The sequence below is a fragment of the Durio zibethinus genome, chromosome 8, assembly GCF_047325235.1.
Source record: "Durio zibethinus cultivar Kanyao isolate XHJ-2024 chromosome 8, ASM4732523v1, whole genome shotgun sequence".
Taxonomy (NCBI): Eukaryota; Viridiplantae; Streptophyta; class Magnoliopsida; order Malvales; family Malvaceae; genus Durio; species Durio zibethinus.
In genome coordinates this window covers 23481371-23503555 of record NC_143169.1, presented here as the reverse complement: position 1 = coordinate 23503555, position 22185 = coordinate 23481371, and the positions used below count along the sequence as shown (strand labels likewise).

Below are 22185 nucleotides of genomic sequence, written 5' to 3'. Positions count from 1 at the left end.
GTAATTCCTCAACTACATTTCAGGGGAAAGAAATGCATGTCCTAAACATAAATGTTCAATTCCCTAACTTAAATTTGATAAGTCTAGCTTTTAATGTGGCTATATTAATTACAAATAATATAAATCCAAGTATCTTAATTTCTTTCATGTTAAGAATACCCTATTCTTTTAGTTTGTCTCTCTAAATATTTTCCATTAATTTAGAATAACTATAATTACTTTGTCAAAACATATACATCAGTAAACCTATAGCTAGATATAATTTAAAGAGTCACTACTAATATTTTTTTTTTATTTAAGTATGACTACCAATATAATTTAAAAAAATTAACAAATAAACAAATAAAACCATAAATAAATAAAATTTTAAACAAAGAAATTGGCTTGGCTCAGTGGCTAGAGGGGCTCAGCTACAGAAACAGATGAACGATTAGAATGGCTTAGTATCGACTTGGCTCAACTGAAGCCAATGAACCTAAACCGTAGGTCAAAAACGGGTTGCAACCGAGTCACGACTTGATTAGGTAGTGCTAATGGAACAAGTGTGGATTTTACAAAAAAACTTTAAAAAGCAAAACGACATTATTTTAATTGGCTATAAAGCCAAAGTTTAGTTTTACTTCTTTAGACCTCACCTCTACTCTCTTTTTCTTCTTTCCTTTTCTCTGTTTCTCTTTCGAAGAATAAATGAACTCTGGTTGAATCATTGTCGAGATATTCGTTAGTCACTGGCCGAAATCTAGGGACGTTGATAGATTCTGGGTCTAGCTGCCAAATTCTAAAATGTTTTACTGGATTTTGTGTAGGTAGTCGGATGTTTGTCGAAAATTTTAAATTTGAAAATTTTTAAATTTGGCAAAAAAATTCAAAAAAAAATTCAAAATTATTGAAAATTTTAAAAAATTTTCAAAAAAATTTTAAAACTTCAATTTAACGCAAAGAAACAACCTTTAAGTTTTTGATTCTAGAATCATAAATTAAACCTTTTCCAATCCCAAACTCAGAAAAAAAAAAAAAAACTTTAAACTTTTCTGCTAGAGACCTTACTTTTTATTTCTCAAATATTGTCTATTTTTTTTTTTGCTAATTTTATATATATCTTCCCTTCTTCTTATTGTGTTAATTTGTAGGTTTATTTATAGATGAAACTTTATTCAATCAGTATCCCATTTAGCTTTAGATTCTTTCAAAACCTTACCTTGTCACTGGATTAAACTTAAATCTTATCTCAAAAACCATTTCATTCAATCAAGATAGGAACAAATCACTTTAGAAGTAAAACCCAACCTAATCTTCTCACAGCCAACCTATAATTTTTATTTTTTCCCTTTTTTTTTTGTTTTTAACTGAATTTAATAAAAGATAAATTTAAATATAAATCATAATAGAAATTAGATAAAAAAATAAAAAAGAAAAATGAATAAATAAAATAAAATATTTTTTTAAATAAAATATTTTTTTAAATAAAATAAAATTTTTGATAGTTGGGCTTAGTAATTTGGAACCTATTAAACTAGGCTCAATTAGTTTGAGCCCAAACCAAATAGGGTATTTACAGCTGCCCTTCTCTGCGTATTTTCTGTGAAATAAGAATTGTGTAAAGATATAGATATCCATTACGTCTAGACGTGGCTTAACAACAGTTATAAAATCTCAAAACTTTAAATATTCACAATTTAAAGTATTCAAGAACTTTGTAATCCAACATTCTGTCATGCAAGCTGAGACTCAAAGATTTACTATTTGAGTTCAAATAATCACAAATTTGAATTTCAAAGGTTCACAATTCAAAGATTTGTAAAAATTTAGATTCGCAAGAATTTGATTATCAAAATTTCAGGTTTGTAAGAATTTGAGTTTCACAAAAACTTATATTTGTAAAAATTTTTAGATTTGCAAAAAATTGAATCACAAGAATTTCAGGTTTGTAAAAACTCAAATTCGCAAGAATTTGATTTGCAAAAATTTGAGATTCACAAAAATTTTCAAATTCGCATTTGAGAGATTCACATCCAAATTTAATTATGGGATTTACATCATAATTGAAAGGCTCATATCCAATATTCAAAAATTCAACATTTAAAATTTTTAGAGATTCACATCTAAAATTCAAAGATTCTTATTTAAAAAACTTTAGAGATTCACACAAATTTTTAAGACTCTCATTCGAGTTCAAAGATTTACATTTGATAAATTTTAGAGTTTCACATACTAAATAGTAGAAATTCACACCCAAAGTTCAAAAATTCTAATTCGCAAATTTTAGAAATTCACATAAAAAAAACTTTAAAATTCTTATTTAAAACTCAAAGATTTTTATTCAAAAATTCTGATAGATTATGCTCGAAGGTCTTTCAAATCCTTCTTAACATTAAAAATACTCCTTTAAAAGACTCCACAACTTTAAAATTCTAAACATTTTCCTCATAAAATATTTTTCCATTCGAAGATTCGTAACCTTATCTTAAAAGGCTTTTCTCGAAAAGTTTAAAATTCCTTGTCATAAAAATTCTCAATCTTTCATCAAAGTCAAAATTTTGTATAAAAAAATATCATTATAATGATGCAAATGTTTTCTTAATGATGCAAATGCAATAGTCTAGATTCTCACAATAATACAGATGCCACACTCTAAACCACGATTCAAATATTCATTGCATGATGCAAATGCATGGCCAAACCAAAGGTTTAAATATTCACCAAATTATGTAAATATATTGTTCAAACAACAATACAAATGTAATGCATATAATGCATATGTCACTAACATTAATGTCATAAAATTCTAATTAATTGTGGTAATATGATTTTCAAGACTCCACTATCTCATATTTTTCCTTTTTAGCTTTTCAGCATTAACAATTTCAAGACAAATTTCATCTATTAATCCATATTATTTCCATCATTTGATCACAACTCATAGGTTATATTGACTAATCCATCACCATATTCATCGCTTGGTCATCCCATGTGTCTTTTCAAATCATCTTCTAAGGTTTTTTTCATCTTTTTATTTTTTGCTCCTATCATCTTGGATTTCTTTTTAAAAGAATGCAAAAATCTTTTATGAACATTATCATTCATTAATTATTATTTCAAATCATGACAAATATAATGCAGTCATATATTTTCTAGATTTATTTTAAGGATACAAAAATAAGAGAGTATAAAATGAATTGAAAAAAAGGTAATCGATACAAGAACGAGTTTGGTATAAAAATATATGGGCAAAGGAATAAATTCAAAGCATATCACTAGGGATGGTATTTAATGGTACAATAATATCTAAACAATGAATATTTAGACAATTCTTAACATTGATCCAAAATTCTTTTTTAAAAACCCATTCCATTGACTTTCAAAAATATTTTAGAGTTAATCAAACTTTGCCCCAACTGTGGAGGATCTTCAAATGACATTGAACTTCTATATATTGAACTATCTATCCAATTCTCAGCTCAGACGTTTTTCTACCAAAATCACCTTTGGGGTTTTTAATTTGAGTCTTCTTTTTTTTTTACATTTTTTTTATTTTTCATTTTATTTCTCTTCATCCATTATTGATATCTCTCACACATCAATCTCTAAAATATGAGAACATAGCATGATTCCATTTCTCCATTACAATCATGCATTAACTCAATACATGAGCATTCAATTTGAGCATTTACATTTAATAAAAATAGACTTTTAAGTGTTGTAATTTAGGCTATGGTGATGGGTCATTAAAAAAATAGTAAAATACGCTCAAAATATGCATTTAAAGGGTTTAAATCAAAAGATCATTTCTTATCATATGATACAATTTGATATTTTTGCCATATTCCACATCATTTCATTTTTCATTTTTCATTCATCTTATCCCCACAAAAGAATTCTCATTATTTTATCCTAGGTCATTTGTGGCATTTATTTGTCTTTTTTTCTATCTTTGAGATCTTTTATGATATTTTGCCCATTGTTTTTTCAAATAGGTTCTTCCCAAAATTTGTCCCCCAATATGAAAGGTAATCCTTAGTTATAGTTTTTTTAAAAAAATTATAATAGACACAAAAGAGTTAGCAATGGATGATTTTATGAATGGTAAAAGAAAGATGATCATTTTTCATCTTAAACATGAATGCTTTCTTTGAAAACCATTTATCGAATAAAGATAAAATCATAGATATTATAAAAGATCGTATGCTTTTAAGATATATTTATTTCATATCTGCTACCAGATTACTTCTTTTACGCAAATAGTTTTCACAAATCAATATGAATGAGTTTTCAAAATTAAATCCTAGAATTATTATTATCATTGTCTAAACATTCATCATTTTAAATTTGAAAATGAGAATTAAAAGACATAGGAAATAACAAAGCATGAAATAATGGCTTGGATGAAAGAGAAAATGTAATAAAATGTGTCAACTTGCCTTTAATTAAAATGATAAAAAAAATCTTATTACATAAAAAAAATCTTTAAAAAATCTTAAAATGACAAGTAGCTTCCAAACAGCCTTAATATCATTGTCTTTCTCAAAATTATGCATTCATGTGATCAAGATAAAAAGTTTTTATTGACATCTAATATCTTTGATTTGTTAAAATTTACTAATCCTTTTCAGATCAAATTTTGCATCTTGTGCTTGAAAGCAAGGTAAATTTTTATAAAATGATTTACATTCCCATTATAGTTGGCACATATGGCATTAGCATCATACTGTTTTAGATAAAGTGGCTTTAATGGTTCTAGATTGATTGGAGACACCAAGTTATTTTTAACCAGTTTTGGGAATAACTTAATGTAAGTAATAAGAATAAGATCAATATAGGCTCTTTTTTGGTTATTCTGAGATCTTCTCAAACTACTCATTTGGTTGTTAGATCTAGATCTATATGTAGGTATTTGATGGGTAAGTTGATTATGGAACATATTGATAAGGGGCTTGCACAATACTATTTAACTATGGGGTAATCAACAGATGAACAGGTGGTAGATATAGAGCATAGCTTTTGAATTGTTGCTCATCAAAATTCATAGCTTGAGCTTCAATTTTTTTCTTTTTAGGTAACCCTTATTTCTTGATGGTTTCTCCTTCTTAAAGTTTATCACTCTTAATAGTATTAATAATCTCTTTTGAGATTACCATGTCAACAAAGTTTTTGGTGATATTTTTTATCATTTTTTTGTAATAGGAGCCTTCAGAGTACTAATAAATAGGACAATAGTTTCTTTCTTAGTAAGAAATAGTTAAACTTGAGTAGTCATATCTCTCCACCTTTAAGCATATTTTTTGAAAGATTCTATGACCTTCTTTTTCATACTCTATAAAGAGATAAGGTTTAGAGCCAAATCTATAATGTATTGGTACTGTAACATGAATGCCTTTGTCAATTCCTTCTATAAAGTAATGCGAATTTTATCCAATTGAACATACCATCTAATAGCAGAATCAGTAAGATTGTTTTAGAATACATGCACCAACAATTTTTCATTGCTTGTGTAAGCAACCATTTCTTAAAAGAACATGGTAACATGAGTTATCGAACAATTTATACCATTATGCTTATCAAACTCTAGGACCTTGAATTTCGATGGAATCACTACATTCGAAACTAAGCAAAGGTTGGTTACATCCATTGAGCCATAAAAATCTATCCCCTCAGCTGCTCGTAATCTCTCTTCTAACAAGTTTATCTTCTATTTAGCTTTTGAGCCCTCTAAAGTCTCAACCACCTTCAGCCTTAGCTACTCTAAGTTTGAGACTTGTATTAATTTTTCTCTCTTTTTCATAAAAATAGAATTGACATAACTCTGAAAATGCTCTTAAATTGATACAGAAGGCACTCCCAGGTAAGTATATTCTATTGAGCATGAGAATTACTTTGGAGGAATGTCCTATGTGGACTAGACCTAGTATGGGCCATAACTAGAAGGATAAAGAGGATCAACAACTTTCTGTGACGGATGGTCTTATGAACTGGTATCTTATTTTATGGCTTTCCCTTTGTTCAACTTATTTAATGCTTTTAAAACTTTACTTAACTCATTTTCAAGTTTTTTTTGGGTTTTCTCTATTTTTTATCAAATGATTGTATTTTTTTGTTTCATTTATCTAGCTCGGGCTCTAGTGTTATATTGATGATGGGTCATTTGAGTAGAGTTCTTGAACAAAAGAACTATTTTTGAACCTTACGTACCACAATTAGTATACTTATGTTATTGAGTGTGTATGTGAAAAAGCTTTCAAAATTAACTTTAATTTTTTAAGAATCTTATATGCATAAATGAATGAATTCATTGAATGCTTAAAACAACGACTATGATACATAAACTCATGAATGTATACACAATAATGTATGATTAAATGTGTTAATGTTTGTCACATTATGATGCATAGATGAATACATATACTAGTGATATTGGATTAGAATACAATATAAAGGATCAAATAACATTTTTCAAGAAGTTGATATGAATGAAGCTCAAAAAGTCCACTCATATGTCCTAACTAGGGTTACATTCTAACGATGGACAAATATGGCTTTAACTTAAGATTAGCTTCTTATGTTTTAATATATGTGATTTGGGTTAAATCTAAAGGTTCTCAAATTATTTTCACATCATTGTTTATCAAAAACTAGTAAAACAATCCAATCCTCGCTTATCATAGGTTACAAACGAAAATGATTCAATTTAAGTGAGAGTATTTCGTTAGCTATTGTAGAGATTATCATCTCACGAGAAAGTAGGTGCTTGACTCCCTCCTAAGAAAGACAAAACTAAAGTATAGAACTCATATGATACACATGCATGTGATAGTGTGTGTGAAAGAACACATACATATTTATTCATAATTTTCACAAGCCAAGTCAAAGAATAAAAAACAATAATAATAAATGCAAACAAACAATCAATAATTTAAGACCAAGCAAACATAAAAAAAAATTATGATAATTCAAAATTAATTAATGGCTTGACTCTCATATTTCCTAGTAGAGTTGTCAAACTGTAAAAACGTATAGATCCGAAGACCTATAGCTAAACATAACCTAAGGAGTCATTACTAATCTTTTTTTTATCTAGGTGTGATTGGCCACCAACGAATCTATTATTTTAAGAAAATCCTAAACTTGACTAAAAATCCCTAAAGAATAAGTTCTGACCTTCTGAATCGACCTAAGTTCGAGAATTCGATTACATGCAGCGAAGGTTATAACACCCCTACAATGTCCATCTTAAAAAATGGTACCATTTAATTTTAAATTATCTTAAATATTTATAGTTTTAATGGTCTTAAATTTAATATTAGAAATAACTTTTAGGATTTTTCATCAATCTGATAGAATTCTTAAAAATATTTTTTAACCTCGAAAGTATTCAAGAATCTCATTTATTTTCTGGAAGAGGCTCCATCATTGAAAAAACTTAATCATTTATTTTTTGTTAAATTTTTGTTTGTTAAAAATATATCTAATTTTTTCACCATTTTGGCCAAAATTCTTACTTAGAAATGTCTTAAATAATCATCCATTTACAATTATTAAGAATTTTATCTTTGAAATTTATTTTTTAATTATAGGCTTCATTTCTAATTTTTTCACCATTTGGGTCTATTAAGAAATACTTTTTACTTGAAATCTCATAAAAGTTCAGTCATTGTGAATTTTCTTAAGATTTTCAATATATAATTGTCAAATATTTTCTCACAAATTTTTAAGTTATATTTTTTAATTTTTAGTTGGAAAAGAATACAATTACTTTTATTGAAATTTCATTTAAATTATTTCACAACTTAAATTTAAAGAAAATTTTCACCTAGAGATTTATTAGAAATTTTTCATTTGAAATTTCTAGAAATCTCATCATTGAATAATTTTTAATTCATTCCCAAAATTTATTAAATTTTTATTTTGAAAATAAATATTAATTCTTATTGAAAATTTATCTAAATTTTCACTTTATTTGGGTTAAAATTAGAAAAAAAATTTCACTCATAAATTTTCTAAAAATTAACCATTTGTAATTTTTAAAAATTTCATCATTGGATAATTATTACTTATTCTTAAAACTTTTATTTTTATTTTTATATTTTTTAATGATTATTTTTTTAATTTAATCATGCATAGAAAACTTCATAAAAATAAAACAAATAAACAAATAAAATCATAAATAAATAAAATACCAAAAAAAATTAACTTGTTTTAATGGCTGGAGGGGCTCGGCTGTAGGAAAAGATAGGGCTAAAGAACCTTGACTATGGTAAAAAATGGGTTGCAACTGGGTTATGACTAGATCGGGTTGAGCTGATAGAGCAGGCATGAATCTTACAAAAAATTTTTAAAAGCAAAATGAGATCGTTTTAATTGGCTATAAAAGCCAAAGTTTAGTCTTTTTTCTTTAGACCCACCTTTACTCTCTCTTTCTTTTTTTTTTTTTGTTTCTCTATCTAGGAACAGATGAACTCAAATTAAATTCTTGTCAAGAAATTCATCAGTCATCGACTGAAATCTGAGGATGTTGTTAGATTCGGGGTTTAGCTGCTAGATTCTAAAATGTTTTGCTAGATTCTGGATAAATGGCTTAATGTTCGTCGAAAATTTTGAATTTAAATTTTGAACTTGGTTGAAAAATTCAAAATTTTTAGAAATTTAAAAAAAAAATTTGAAAAAATTTCAAAACCTCAATTTAATGTCAAAAAACAACATTTAAGCTTCTGATTTCAGAATCATAAACAAAACCCTTTTCCAATCCCAAACTTAAAAAAAACTTCAAACTTTTTTGCCAAAGACCTTACTGCTTATTTCCCAAATCTTTTTAATTTTTTTTGCTGTCGCTTTTATGTATATCTTCCCTTCTTGTTCTTGTGTTAATTTGTAGGTTTATTTATATATGAAAGTTTACTCAATCAGTATTCCATTTAGATTTAGATTCTTCCAAAACCTTACCTTATCACAGGATTAAACTTAAATCATTCAATCAAGATATGAACAAATCACTTTAGAAGCAAAACCCAGCCTAATCTTCTCACGACCAATCTATTATTTCTCTCTTTTTTTCTTCTTTTTTTGTTTTTAACCGAGTTTAATAAAAGATAAATTTAAAGATAAACCATAATAGAAATTAAATAAAAAACTAAAAAGTCAAATGAATAAATAAAATAAAATAATTTTTTAAACTAAATAAAATAATTTTTTTTATAGTTAGGCATAGTAATTTGAACTCTATTAGATTAAGTCCAATTAGTTTAGGTCCAGATCAAATGAGGTGTCTACATACTTTTCTTTAAAGTTGATAATAGGTTGTGTTTTGGAACTTTCCTATCTAAAACGTTTACTTGAAAGATGATTAGTAAGCTTAGAAGAATGGAGGATGAATTCAAGAAAGAGAATTATTTTAAAGAAACTCGTGAAAGCGATTTATAAAAAAAAAATGAAAACTATCTCATTAACATGCAAAAAAGTAATACCCAATTTTCTATTTTACACGCTTTTTGTTTATAAATTAGAGTAATAAAATACTAAAAAAGTCTATGCTTAATTTTTTAAGTTGTGTTCAAATTCAACTATTACAATATATTTATTTGATTTAATTTTGATTACATTTAAGCGATGTTTAATGATTATTATCTATTTTTTAACCCTACTAAACAAATCAAATGTATTAATGTTGAAAAAGTCAAAACAAAATCTTTTTTTTTCTCATCAAGCAAACAAAAATCATGTACATTGATCTTTGAAGCCAACATTTTCTCTTTTTGGGTGAGAATCTTGATCTTTGTTTATTGCATTATCCAATAGTGTTTTTTTTTTCTTTTTTTTTAGGAGAAAAAGACATAAACTTCTTAATTTTGTTTGGTGGATTGAGAAAGAATTACAATAAAAGATGTTAAAACCAATGTTTTCACTTTTCACTCTATATTAAAAAATAACTATAATTTTTTTATAAAACTATACTATTTTTTTCTTGGAGACAAAAAGGTACTAGTACTTAAAAATGATGCCCAAGGAATCATTTTAAAAAGAATAGACTAGTACTGTACTACTTTTTTTATCCATCAACAAATGAAACTTGAGATAATAATGGTATAGATTCCCACTTGATTCTCTTTATTTTGTTCACAATTTTATACTATTAATATAAATTTTACATTAATAAATAGTTTATTTTTTATACATTATTAATGAATTTTTTAATTTTATAAATGAAGGTAAAAAATTAATACATGAATAATTTTTTTAACTAATTTTTTATATTTTTGTTATATTTTAAAATATATGTATAATTTTATTAACATTATTTATGAAATTTAAAAATTTCACGTATAAAATAATTTATTTAATGAGAAACAATAAAATTTTATGACAATATGTTTTGTTAATGCAAAATTTTCAATCCTTAAAATATTTTTTTGAAAAAAATACTGATAATTAATTAAACATGGACTGTAAATCAAGGTTTTAGAAAGTTTTAACCTTGTACATGTGATTTTTTTTATTGTAACATGGAATATATAAAATTGTAAGAACAAACCTGTATCTAAGTCAATCAAGTATAGAAAAATTTCAGCAAAGTAAAAATTAAAGGTCTATCCTTGTCACTTACGCCAAAACAAATAGTAATTGATGGATTCTTTATTTATTTAATTTTTCTGTTTCTCTCTAGACATATTGATTCTTCCTCAATCTAATACTCAGCAAAATAAAAAAATATTTTTTAATTTTCTGGGCAGAGTAGGTTGTCAGAAATTAGGGGTTTTAATACCCATCTAAAAGACAACACATAAATTGCCCTTCCAGATAAGGTTCCAGGCAATGGTATGGAAGTTTCATTTCATTTGTTTGATACCCTTTTATTTATTTTATTTATTTTGTGTAAGTTACTTTCTGCAGTTTTGTAGAAAATAAAGGAGGGATTGATTTTTCAGTGGATTTAACTCTTTTTTTACCTTTCTGGGGTAATTGGATTGTTGAGGTTGGTTCTTTTAAAAGTACCAAGTTTTAAATTTTTTTGTTTGGAGGTTTGAATTGATCTGTTGATGGGTATTTGTTAGATTCTGATTTGGAATCAGGAACTAGAAGATCAACTTTTTGTGATTTCATCTGGTTTTTGGTGATAAAATCTGGGGTCTGGGTCAATTTCCTTGTTGGGTTCTGTTGGATTTTATTCTAGAAATATGAGCTAGAAAAGATCACTTTTTTTTCTTTCGTTTTGTTTAAGTGACATGCAAATTGAGATGGGTTTTTTTTTTTTTTTATCCTAATTGGTTTCGCTTAGGTTTGGATATCAGTAATTGCTTGAAGTATAAAGAGTAGCAGAGCTTGTTCCGATTATTTGGAGGAATTGTTCTTGAAAATGGAGGATCAAGAAGTTTTGCCTGATGAGTCCTCTGTATCCTTTGTTGGGAAAGTTAGAGTAGAAGAAGATGAGGAAGACTTTCGGAGCTGTTGTGAAGATGATGAGATATGGAGGGAAACTGAAGAGGTGGTAAAAGAAGAACAAAAGGAAGAGCTCGATGAATTTTCAGTGAAGATGTTCTTCAAGGGCGTCTCTTTAGCTGAGACTGGAGACTCTAGTTCTGGGTTTTCAGGAATTGGGGTGGTCATGGAGAGATCAATTGGTAGCCCTGCTATTCAAGTGCAGAAAAAGCTTGACTTTTATGTGGAGGAATCCGTGGCTGACTATTTAGCTTTAATGGATGGTTTGACAGAGGCTATGCAGAACAAAATCCGCCGTGTATATGCTTTTACAGATTCAACAATGTTATATGATCAGGTCAGTGAAGGCGGCCATCCTCTTGATGTTCTTTTGATATCAAACATTAATTATAAAGTTGTTTTTATGAGACTTAAATCAGTTACTTTCATCTTATATGTGAAGTTTCATTTTGCTATCTTATGCCTGTCCACACCGTGAAAGCTTATTTATATTTATCTGAAGAGCTGCAGGTTCGCACCTCCCAAATCCACAGTATCCTTTTCTTTTTTTTTTTTGAAACTTTGGAGTTATAGAACAAGGCTTTTGTTAATTTTTATCGCCTGATTTTGGACCTAGAACTTTCAAGCATGCTGAAAATTTGGATGCTTAAGTTTTGAAGTTGGGTTGCGTAGGTGCTAGTACTACTAACGCAACATTTTTCTGTTTAATGTTCAAATTGACTCAATGCGGACTGTGTGTCCAATCATTTATATGGCGTAATGATGATCGTTTGGGGAAAAAGAACAACTATTTGCTTATGATGAATCACAGGAAAATACAAATAATGATAGTTTTTATAGACAATATATCTAAAAGTTATGCTTTGACCTATGCTTTACTGACATGAATTTCTGGCAGATTACATGTGAGGAGAAACTTGATAATCCACTTTTGATGGCCTTAAGGGAAAGAATCCTAGAACATACCCGTAATTTTGAGGGGTTTGTTCTGAACCTTGTTCCTAGCACTAATCTTTTGGGGCCATTGCAGCTAGCCCAAGTAGCAATAGGAGTTGTTTCTTCTCCTGCCAAGGGAGATAAATCACTTGAAATTTGTTCCATCTGCTGTGAGGACAAGCCATCATTGATGATGATCACCATGAAGTGTTCCCATAAATTCTGTTCCCATTGTATGAGAACCTATGTAGATGGTAAATTGCAGTCGTCCCACGTCCCAATCAGGTGCCCTCATTTAAGATGCAAATATTACATCTCCACTGCTGAGTGTAGATCTTTTCTTCCACTGGCTTCCTATGAGTCTCTGGAAAGAGCCCAAGCAGAAGCAAATGTTCTTCATTCAGATGGAATATACTGTCCTTATCCAAATTGTTCTGTCTTGATTGATCCTCGCGAATGCTTGTCAACTAGGGCAAGTTCATCTAGTCAATCAGATAATAGCTGTGTTGAGTGCCCAGTTTGTCAAAGGTTTATATGTGTGGAATGCGGAGTTCCATGGCATTCATCAATGAGTTGTGAAGAGTATCAGAACCTCCCTCTTGAGGAAAGAGATGCTGCAGACATTACCTTGCATCGCTTGGCACAAAACAACAGGTGGAAGCGTTGCCAGCAGTGCCGTAGGATGATTGAACTTACTCAAGGTTGCTATCACATGACATGCTGGTAAGATCCATCTTCTTGTAACAGTGCTTTGCTTAGCCATCCAGTTTGTACAATCTTTGAATTAAAGTTTTTGTTTTGTGCGACAATCTAATCATATAATCACCCATATGATTACACTTTTTTTGAATGGTAACTTAGTTGTAACTCTGACTTGAGTGAGTGGGCGAGAGAGACCTTATATGCTGAGGTCTCTTGATGTTTGGACTTTCTTCGTTGCCCCATGCTTTAACCAAGTCATCCCTGATTTATCCACTTGGTTAATGAAGTTGATCATCCTTTGATCATGCAATTCTATATGCTTGTGTCCAGCTCTTGTTTGTCCACATGTGAAGATGTGTATCTGTATGTTTTGTACACACATGGGCAATTAAGTCATATACGACTTCATTTGTTATATGGTCGACACCAAATTTGCTTCCATTTCCTTTTCAGGTGCGGGCATGAGTTCTGTTATTCTTGTGGTGCTGAGTACAGGTATGGTCGACAGACCTGTCAATGTGCCTTCTGGGATGAAGACAACTCTGAAGACTTGGTCACCCATTCTATTCAAGAATCAGAACAATGGGCATGGGAGACATTCGATTCACTCCCTTTGATCATGGATGCATACTCAGACCAAGAAAGATCACAGCTGGCACTAATCCAAAGGTTTCTTGCTGGGGGTTTCGGTCTGAGTGACCATCATCCATATCAATCCCCACCTCGCTGTACAGATTCCTATGTAGATGCAATGAAGGACCTTCATCAGCTTCCTTGGCTCGAGAGATTTGTCTCTGTAATAAGTGACAACTACTACGAAGACTATATGCAATGAAGCTAGTGTAGATCATTCCAATGTTAGGTAATAAGTTGCTTATCAGTCCAACAAGGTTTACAAGAGAGGCAAAGAGTTTCTCACTCTATTGGCTGCATTTTCATTTACACGAATTTCTTTAGTTCGGCACTACTCCCCCTATTTAGTTCTTGTTAGTCATTAACTACATGCTGGAATATAAAATACCCTAGAGGTCTTTGCTTAAGATTAGGGGGAAGATTCTATGCTTGATAGTTGCTTTCTTCTAGAAAGAAAAAGAAGGATAATAGGGCAAACGTCTTATTGATGTCATCAAATTGAAAGAAAGTTAATGAAACAAATCTTTTCATTTTGACATACTCTCTCTCTCTCTCTCCGACCAATAGCCAAGGATGTGGTTGAACTTTAAAGTTCCAACAACCCTAGCGGCGGCCGCCCGATCCACTATCCCCGCTGGCACAAGTCATTTAAGCCAAACTACCTGTCCATAGGGTTATTAATAACAGCTCAATTGTGTGGTCCTGCTGGTCTTATTTAGCAAACAAAGTAACTGGTCATAGGCATACGTTAACAAATTTAACAATGGCATATTTGATGAGTCAGTGTTCTGTTTAAACGGTTCAACAGCCGGTTGACTAGGTTGTATGCATATGAGCTCGAACAACGATGGCTTGGAATATGGAGTGAGATCAGGATCTCTCTTTGATTTGAACCGTGATTGGTGAACTGGACCAGTAACATTGACAGACAGCATCAATCATTCCAAGCGAGACCCATTACTATCTGGATATAGATGAAGAGAACCAAATCCGAATTTTACAGGTTGTGTCGTCTATTCCATATATTCTGCATATTGTAGATTCTTAATTGGTAATAATGAACATTTCATAGCCTCCCGTGGTTGTTCGAGCAATAACTTGAGAGAGGCAAAGCAGAACCACATGCAAGACTATCTTTTCATTTGTCGATAGAAACCAAGAACAAGTATCCAATTAAACTTTTGCGAGGATATTAATAAAAAAATAAACAAAATTATGCTTAAGAATATGCTTATGCAATCACCTTTAAAAAATAATATCACATTTGAAATTTTAATTCTAATACATGCTATCTTGCAAGCCTTTTTCTATTCCAAAACTGCGACCAGTCTTATGTAGAAAAAAAAAAGTGAGCAAAACACCAAAATTATAAAATGAACCGTGCGTATTTCAGTATTCAACTGTATCTTGATATTCTCTCCTATTGCTTTTCTATACACTATATGTATCCCTTAAACCATTCAATCAGCACTATGAATTGGGTTAAAAAATGCTGAACATGCAGTGATATTACCAGCAGCTACTGGGGATGCACAAACTTCAACATGAGATTGAATTAGAACCATAACTAATTGCTTTGAGACTTGAATCAGACATTTTAGTCATCCATTTCTGAGGCCGATTCGATTCCCCCGGTATATTATATGCATAAGACGGCCACCTGACATTGATGTCACATGAGCTTGTGATGCCCATTCTGATCATCTTTTGTGTTCTCTCAAGAACTATGAGGCTAGAAAAAGTGGAAAAACTGTTGCCTACAAATATATCAGCCCTTGAGCACACCTCATAGTCAATTGCTGACTGAATGAGATATGGATGCTTATTGTAAATTCCATCAACCCCTAATTTCTTCTTTTCAAAAGGAAGCGATCCTTTCTTCCAACCACCCAATATTGAAGAATCATTGAGGAGACTATCGGCAACAGCAAGATAAACAACAGTGGGGGATTCCAAGCTGACAATGTTCCCCACTCTTTCCATAATTTCTTGCTTGCTACTACAAATTTGGCTTATGCCTGATCTTTGCTCCAACTTCTTACAGTGAATCATCCAGTCTATTTCTACCCTCATATGGACTGCTATGTATGGAGCCGGTGGCAGTGAAGAACCCTCTGCATCAAAATTGTTTTGTGCTGTCTCAGTTTTGCTCCTAACCGTTCTTCCCATCTGCCTGATCTTGGACACAACTTTATCTGCTTCTTTTGCTATCTCATGAACCAAAACCAAGCACTCAAAGACCCTTGCATAGTCCTTAACAGGCCAATGATCATGCCAAAGAAACGGATTCTTTCCAACAATTCTGATCACTTCATACTCATCAACAAAACCTTTGCTGCTTTGCTTCAACTGCTCAAGGTCTCTCTCAACTGTCCACTTTCTTCCACTTCCCTTTTGGAGATCATACATTCCAGTTTGATTCTTAAGATCCGAGTAACGACCCAACAGCACAAACCCATTACAGAGAGAATTAAACCTTTCAAATTGGAAGACTTTATCAAAGGAAATAGGCTGCAAGCGGTCAATTTCCTTGTAGAAAAGTGAAGCACTTAAGCTAGGCATCAAAAGAGTTCGGTTCAGCATTCTAGCAGTTAGACAAGCTCTTGCAAATGCTATCTTCTGATTATTTAGTCCCCACACAATTTGAGGAACCTCCAAAAACTTTTCTCTACGAATCCCGTCTTCAGAGTTCAACAATAAAGAGGGGCTTAGAATCAAGTCCGGGTTGTTCCATTCAATCACGCCATAGCCAGAGAATAAATGGAGCAAGATAGCTCTGAGAAACAGAGTAATAGTGACCAAAGCAAGACATTTGCATGTTACAGAAGTCAAATAGCAGCCGAATAACCTTGAAAGCTTACATTTAGAGGACAAGTCCATTTGAAAGTCACAAACTTGCAGCTTTCTCACAACCAGCCTCATTGAAAAGAGACCATTGCAGAAATTAACAACAGATTGGCATACACCAAGTCCTAAAATCACTATAACCTAGGAAACTACAGGTATCTAGAGCTGAGAAGACACCAAAAATGTCGCTTTGGTATCAGAATCTGGAGAATTCAGAAAAGAAATAATCGTCAGTCCGTTTAAGGAAGAAGAAGAAACTTGGATGCGAAATGCAAACGAAGAGGAAGCCTACAAGATATCATACAATAAGGGTTCAAAAAAGTTTAAAAAAAAAAAAACCAGTGAAGCTTATCTGTTTATCTGCTTAACAAATTTAACAAAAGAAACCAAAAGATAATCCAAAGAAAATACACGTGATGCAAAAACCAAAGTAATGTTGAGGGAGACATAGAGATGATGAAATTGGCTAAAGGCCTTACCTTGCTTTGAAATCTGCATTTGCCTGCCACAAGGAATCCTTACAGTGACCAAATAAACCTGAATTCTGAGAAAGACCCAGGATGGAAAAAGACACAAAATTTAAAACAATAGAGAACAAAAGAAAAGAAAATGATCATGAAAGAATGTAGAAAAGTCAGAATTCCATCGAACCAAATGCAAGCCAACACATCGCCATCATGACAAACATGAAAACGTCGATGACAACATCAACAGATGATTAAAAAAATGTACTTATTCTTAAAAGATTTTCAATAAAAAAAAAAGTATTGACTATGTTCAAAAAACACCCAGAAAAGAAATGCATTGAGGACAATAATAAATGTTAGAAAAATAGGATGGGAATCTAGGGTGATGATTGTGAGAAAATAGCAAACGCCCAACAAAAAGACTAAAAGAAGAAGCAAGTGCAAAGGAGTCAGAACAGATCAGTTTTTTGCAGGCTAGGGAAATGATTGTTTTGATAAATGCACTTTAGCTGTCTCATCACGTAAAAGCCAAAAGAGAACAACAAACAATATTTACTCCGTTTTTTAATAATAAATAATTTTTAAAAAATTATTTCTATATTTTTATTTTTTTATTTTTAAAAAATTGATTGATAAAAAAAAAAAACTTACGATGAACAGAAATTAAAATAACCTTTTTAAAAATTATCTTTTTTTAAGAGGAAAATAATTTTTGAAAAAAAATTATCTATCAATAAAATTAGTTATCAATATTTTGAATATAATTTTATTTAAATTGAATTCTGTATATAATTTTTTTAAATTTAAATTTAAGTTCACCTTATCAAAATATTATTATATTAATAAATAATATTTTTATTTAAAAAATTAAAAAATTAATATTAAATGCTCTTAATATTTTAATTTTAAATATTTTTAATTATATTTAATTAAGACTTTAAATAAAATATTTTAAATTAAATTTTGATTTGATTTAAATTTTTATTATAAAAATTATATTTTATTTAATTTTAATTAAAAAATTAAAAATTAACGTTAAATATCTTTTGATATTTTAATTTTACATATTTTATTTTGTATATTATTTAAGATAAATAATTTTAATATTTCAATAATAATTACTATTATATTATTTTTTTAATAATAAATAATAACATATATAATAATATTTTTATTATTTTAATAATTAATGTTAAATAATATAATAATAATATTATTAATATGAATATTTTAATATTTTTTATTATTTTTGTTTAAAATATATAATTTTATATTTTATTTATAAAGGTATTATTTATATTACTATTTTAATAATAAATATAAATAAAAAATATTTTTATTATGATTAATAATATATGCTTTCAACATAAAATATAATTATTTAATAGTATAAATATTTTAATAATAAATATTTATAATTATAATTATATTTATATTTATATTTATATTTATATTTATTTAATATTTTAAGAATAGTGATATTATTTTAAAATATTAATATAAAAATAATAAATAGTTTTATTTTAAGTATTTTTTTTATAGTAATACAATATTTTAATATTAAATGTTATTAAAATATAATTATTTTTTAATATTAATAATTTTAATAATAAATAATTTTAATATATTTTAATCATAAATAATTTTTAATATTTAATAATTATATAATATTATTTTTAAAAAATAAAATTTTCAAAAAACAATCAAATAACAAAAAATATTTTTTATTAATTCATCTAAATAATATATTTTTTTATTTTTTTCAAAATATAAATATTTTTCAAAAAATATTTTTTAAAATTTAATTTTTTGTGAAATAAAAAGAGCCTTAATTCTAGTAATAATAATGGGTCGGGTCAAGATAAATTTTTGCTCACTCCGAATCCAATCTAATTATATATATAAAAATCGAATTTGACTCGATTAGATGATTTTTTTATTTTTACATTCAAACACAAACTCAATTCAATTTGATCTGATATAAAATTAATAAAATATTATTTTTAAAAATATAAAATATTATTTTTAATATAAATATAAATATAAAATTAAATAATAAATATATATATAATTAAATAATTAAAAAATAAAATATATATATATCAAATGAGATAAAGTCAAATTTACCTAAATTTTAATTTTGATTTGATCTTAATTTTTTTTATATTATCTAACTCACTCGATACTCAATTTAATAAAAAAACCCCTCTAAAAAATCAAATCAAATTAAAATCCGTCAAATTGAGATTAAATTACCTTCCCTACTTAATTATTTGTTTTTCTTTTATCCTATGAATATACATCTGCCCCATGTGTAGCAGATATGAATAAAAAAAAAAAAAGGAAAATTTACCATTTTTTCCTTTATATCTTCTAAAATACCCATTTTTTCAAATCATAACAAGTCAAACCCTGTCGAGTGCTAACTGATTGACAGTTGGAACGCGGGGGAAGGTGTTTATGTACATTCCTCGTAAGTTCTGAATTCGAAATTGGACTGGTTAAAAGTTAAAAAAACTTTTATAGATTGCCAACACTACCCTTTCCTTATGAGCAATATTTTCTGCTCATTCCTTCCTTTTTAGAATGGGGCATGGTCGTAAAAAACTTGAAGATAAGGGATAAAATTTTGTGTTTATTTGATGCTAACCTGTTATTAACTGCAACTTGGTTTAGTTTGATCAGAAGTTTAAATGTTGGGAACTGAGCCAGTTAGTTTCTTATTCAATTTTTATATTACTGTAAGTTGGTTTCCATTTGTATAATACTCTAAATTTTGGGTGATAACTGTTTGATGTGAATTACATTTGATTTAAAATTTTATAATATTACATAATATTATAAAAATTTAAAATTTGATTCGAATTCGAGTAGAGTTTTTATTCGATTTAAATTAAATTAAATCAAATTTTATTAATTTAATTCGATTTAATTTATTAATTTATAATTTTTATATATTTTTTAATATAAAATTATTTATTTTATTTTATAAAAATTTAAAATATATATATTATTCGATTTAATTTTTTTTATTTTTTGATTTAAATATAATATATATATATTTAATATCTAAATTTAATCCGAATCAAATAAAGAAAAACAATCCGAACTAAATTGGATATTGTGATTTTGAATGAATTTTTTTTTTATTCCTGTTATGAAGTACCACAACCAGTGTATTTTTCTTTCAGGTGTTTGTCTTCAATTAGGCAAACAATACAAAGTTGAATTTGAATGTTATTTCTTCGTCTCAAAATATTTATTATGTATTAATTTTTTAAAATTAAAAAAATAATTTTAATGTATTTAATATTAAAGTTTTATAACTTTTAATAACAAAAAATAAAAAATCATATACAATAATTTTAAAATATAAAAAAATAAGAATTTTAGATATTAAAAAAATAAATTTTGAGATATTCTAAAAAAAACAAAAAAATAGACAAAAAAAATAATTCTTTAAACTGATCACGTTAATTTTGGAATTTCATTATTTTAAAATTTTTTTACTTGAACAATAAAAATTTTGTCTAAAATTAATCAATTATTTATTTACAACTGATATTCATATGATATTTAAATGAAATTTTTATAAAATATTTAATATTTTCAATTAACAAATGATATGTTATATTGATTAAATATTATATAAACGTAATTAAATTTATAATATTAAATAAAAATAAAAATAATATACTATTTAAAAATTTAAAATATAAATTATACATTTTTATCTTCAACTACTAAACTATACACTTTTTCAAAATTTAATACCAAAAATGTAATTACCTATATACTACTATTATCAATATAAAGATTTTTTTTTTGACATTCTTAATATACTTTTAAAACATCTCACTTGATTGAAAAAATTATTATGTGCATAAATTTTTTAAAAATTTATAATTTTTAAATATTAATTCAGATATCAACTTATTTAAAAAATAATTAACGTCTATATAAAGATTCTCAAACAAAATTCAGAATGAAGAAAAATGATTTTCAACAACACAATTCAAATAAATAAAGATCGAATAGCATTTTGAATTGTGATAATAATGTCAAGTATAAGTAGGAAGTAGGCAGTTAGGAACTTTTTAATATGTTCATTATTGACAACGTAAAACTTAATGTCTTTACATGTTACTGAAATTTATAGGTTTCATAATTTTAACCATTTTAATTTTGATTTAAATGATTTAAAAGTTTTATATTAATCATTAATCGTTGTGATAGATACATTTATGTCATTAAAAATTTTTGATATTTTAAATCATTTATAAAAAAAAAATAGATTATTAATTTTAATGATTCAAACATAAATTATGATAACTTTAAATAAAATAAAAATTAAAATTTTTAAAATTATGTCAAAGGTATGGAAAAATAGAAATACATTTCAGGGAGTACAACATTTTTCTTTTTATAGGGTAATAGAAGAGAAGATGCCTTGGCTTGGGTCTATTTTTTACTTCAATGACAATCACTAATGGACGATCGGCAGAGGGAAGAGGAGGGCCTTAAATAAGGACGGATATGAAATTAGGGGTGTAAACGAGTCGAGTTGAGTCGAATAGTAAAAAGTTTGAGTTTGAGTTCGACTCATAATTCGGGATTCGATATTTGATTCGAATTCGATTGAGTTTTATTTTTTAAGTTCGAGTTCGATTCGTAATCGAATTCGAGTTACTCGAACTCGCTGATTAAGTTCGATTAATATGTAAAAATAAATTTGATTCGTATATTCGATAAAAATTTGATTATTTATGCTCGAATTCGAACTCGAACTCAGACTCGAAATATTTTATTAATTAAAATAATAAAAATATATTTAAATATAAAAGTTCGATTAGACTCGCGAGCTACTCGAATCAGATATAAGAATACTTAAATTTGATTCGATCGATAAATCGAATTACTCGAGTTCGAGTTCGACTCGATAATAATCAAACTAAATTCAAATTTTTTTTGAATTGAATCTGAATAATTTATTAATACTAATATATCATTTATATACTTATACGAAAAAGGACGTTTATTTACTCTTTACTCGCATTAAAAAGCACGCAGAAATTTTTAAGTTGAAAACGATGGGTGTCCCTTGTGTGGCTGTTGTCCATTTTGGGAAGTTGTCAATAAGCACACACTCGTAAGGTATTTTACAGATCAAAACTGA

General features: G+C 27.9%; 2 protein-coding genes across 3 annotated transcripts; one reads left to right on the top strand and one right to left on the bottom strand.

The window, feature by feature from the left end:
* The first annotated feature begins 10527 nt into the window (after window positions 1-10527).
* Window positions 10528-14233, top strand: LOC111279068 (E3 ubiquitin-protein ligase RSL1-like). 2 transcript variants are annotated; one of them, XM_022865976.2, is made up of 5 exons: window positions 10528-10803; window positions 10879-10960; window positions 11264-11761; window positions 12323-13083; window positions 13516-14233. In XM_022865976.2, exons 3-5 carry the CDS (start codon window positions 11342-11344, stop codon window positions 13895-13897), a joined length of 1563 nt encoding a protein of 520 aa, XP_022721711.2. In that variant the 5' UTR covers window positions 10528-10803; window positions 10879-10960; window positions 11264-11341; the 3' UTR covers window positions 13898-14233. The 2 variants fall into 2 exon arrangements, with proteins under 2 accessions (XP_022721711.2, XP_022721712.2); XM_022865977.2 differs by lacking the exon at window positions 10879-10960.
* A 694-nt stretch (window positions 14234-14927) lies between these two features.
* LOC111278589 (O-fucosyltransferase 23-like) lies at window positions 14928-17544 on the bottom strand. Its single transcript, XM_022865194.2, has 2 exons — window positions 17022-17544; window positions 14928-16745 (listed from the first exon to the last, which is right to left on the bottom strand). Exon 2 carries the CDS (start codon window positions 16615-16617, stop codon window positions 15235-15237), a length of 1383 nt encoding a protein of 460 aa, XP_022720929.1. The 5' UTR covers window positions 16618-16745; window positions 17022-17544; the 3' UTR covers window positions 14928-15234.
* Window positions 17545-22185: the final 4641 nt, after the last annotated feature.

Bases quoted from the DNA above. Each gene is read 5' to 3' on its own strand.
- LOC111279068 (XM_022865977.2), top strand. From the start codon at position 11,342: ATGGAGGATCAAGAAGTTTTGCCTGATGAGTCCTCTGTATCCTTTGTT. The intron at 11,762-12,322 runs GTCAGTGAAGGC...AATTTCTGGCAG, and splicing joins CAACAATGTTATATGATCAG to ATTACATGTGAGGAGAAACT. The intron at 13,084-13,515 runs GTAAGATCCATC...TTTCCTTTTCAG, and splicing joins TGCTATCACATGACATGCTG to GTGCGGGCATGAGTTCTGTT.
- LOC111278589 (XM_022865194.2), bottom strand. From the start codon at position 16,617: ATGAGGCTGGTTGTGAGAAAGCTGCAAGTTTGTGACTTTCAAATGGAC.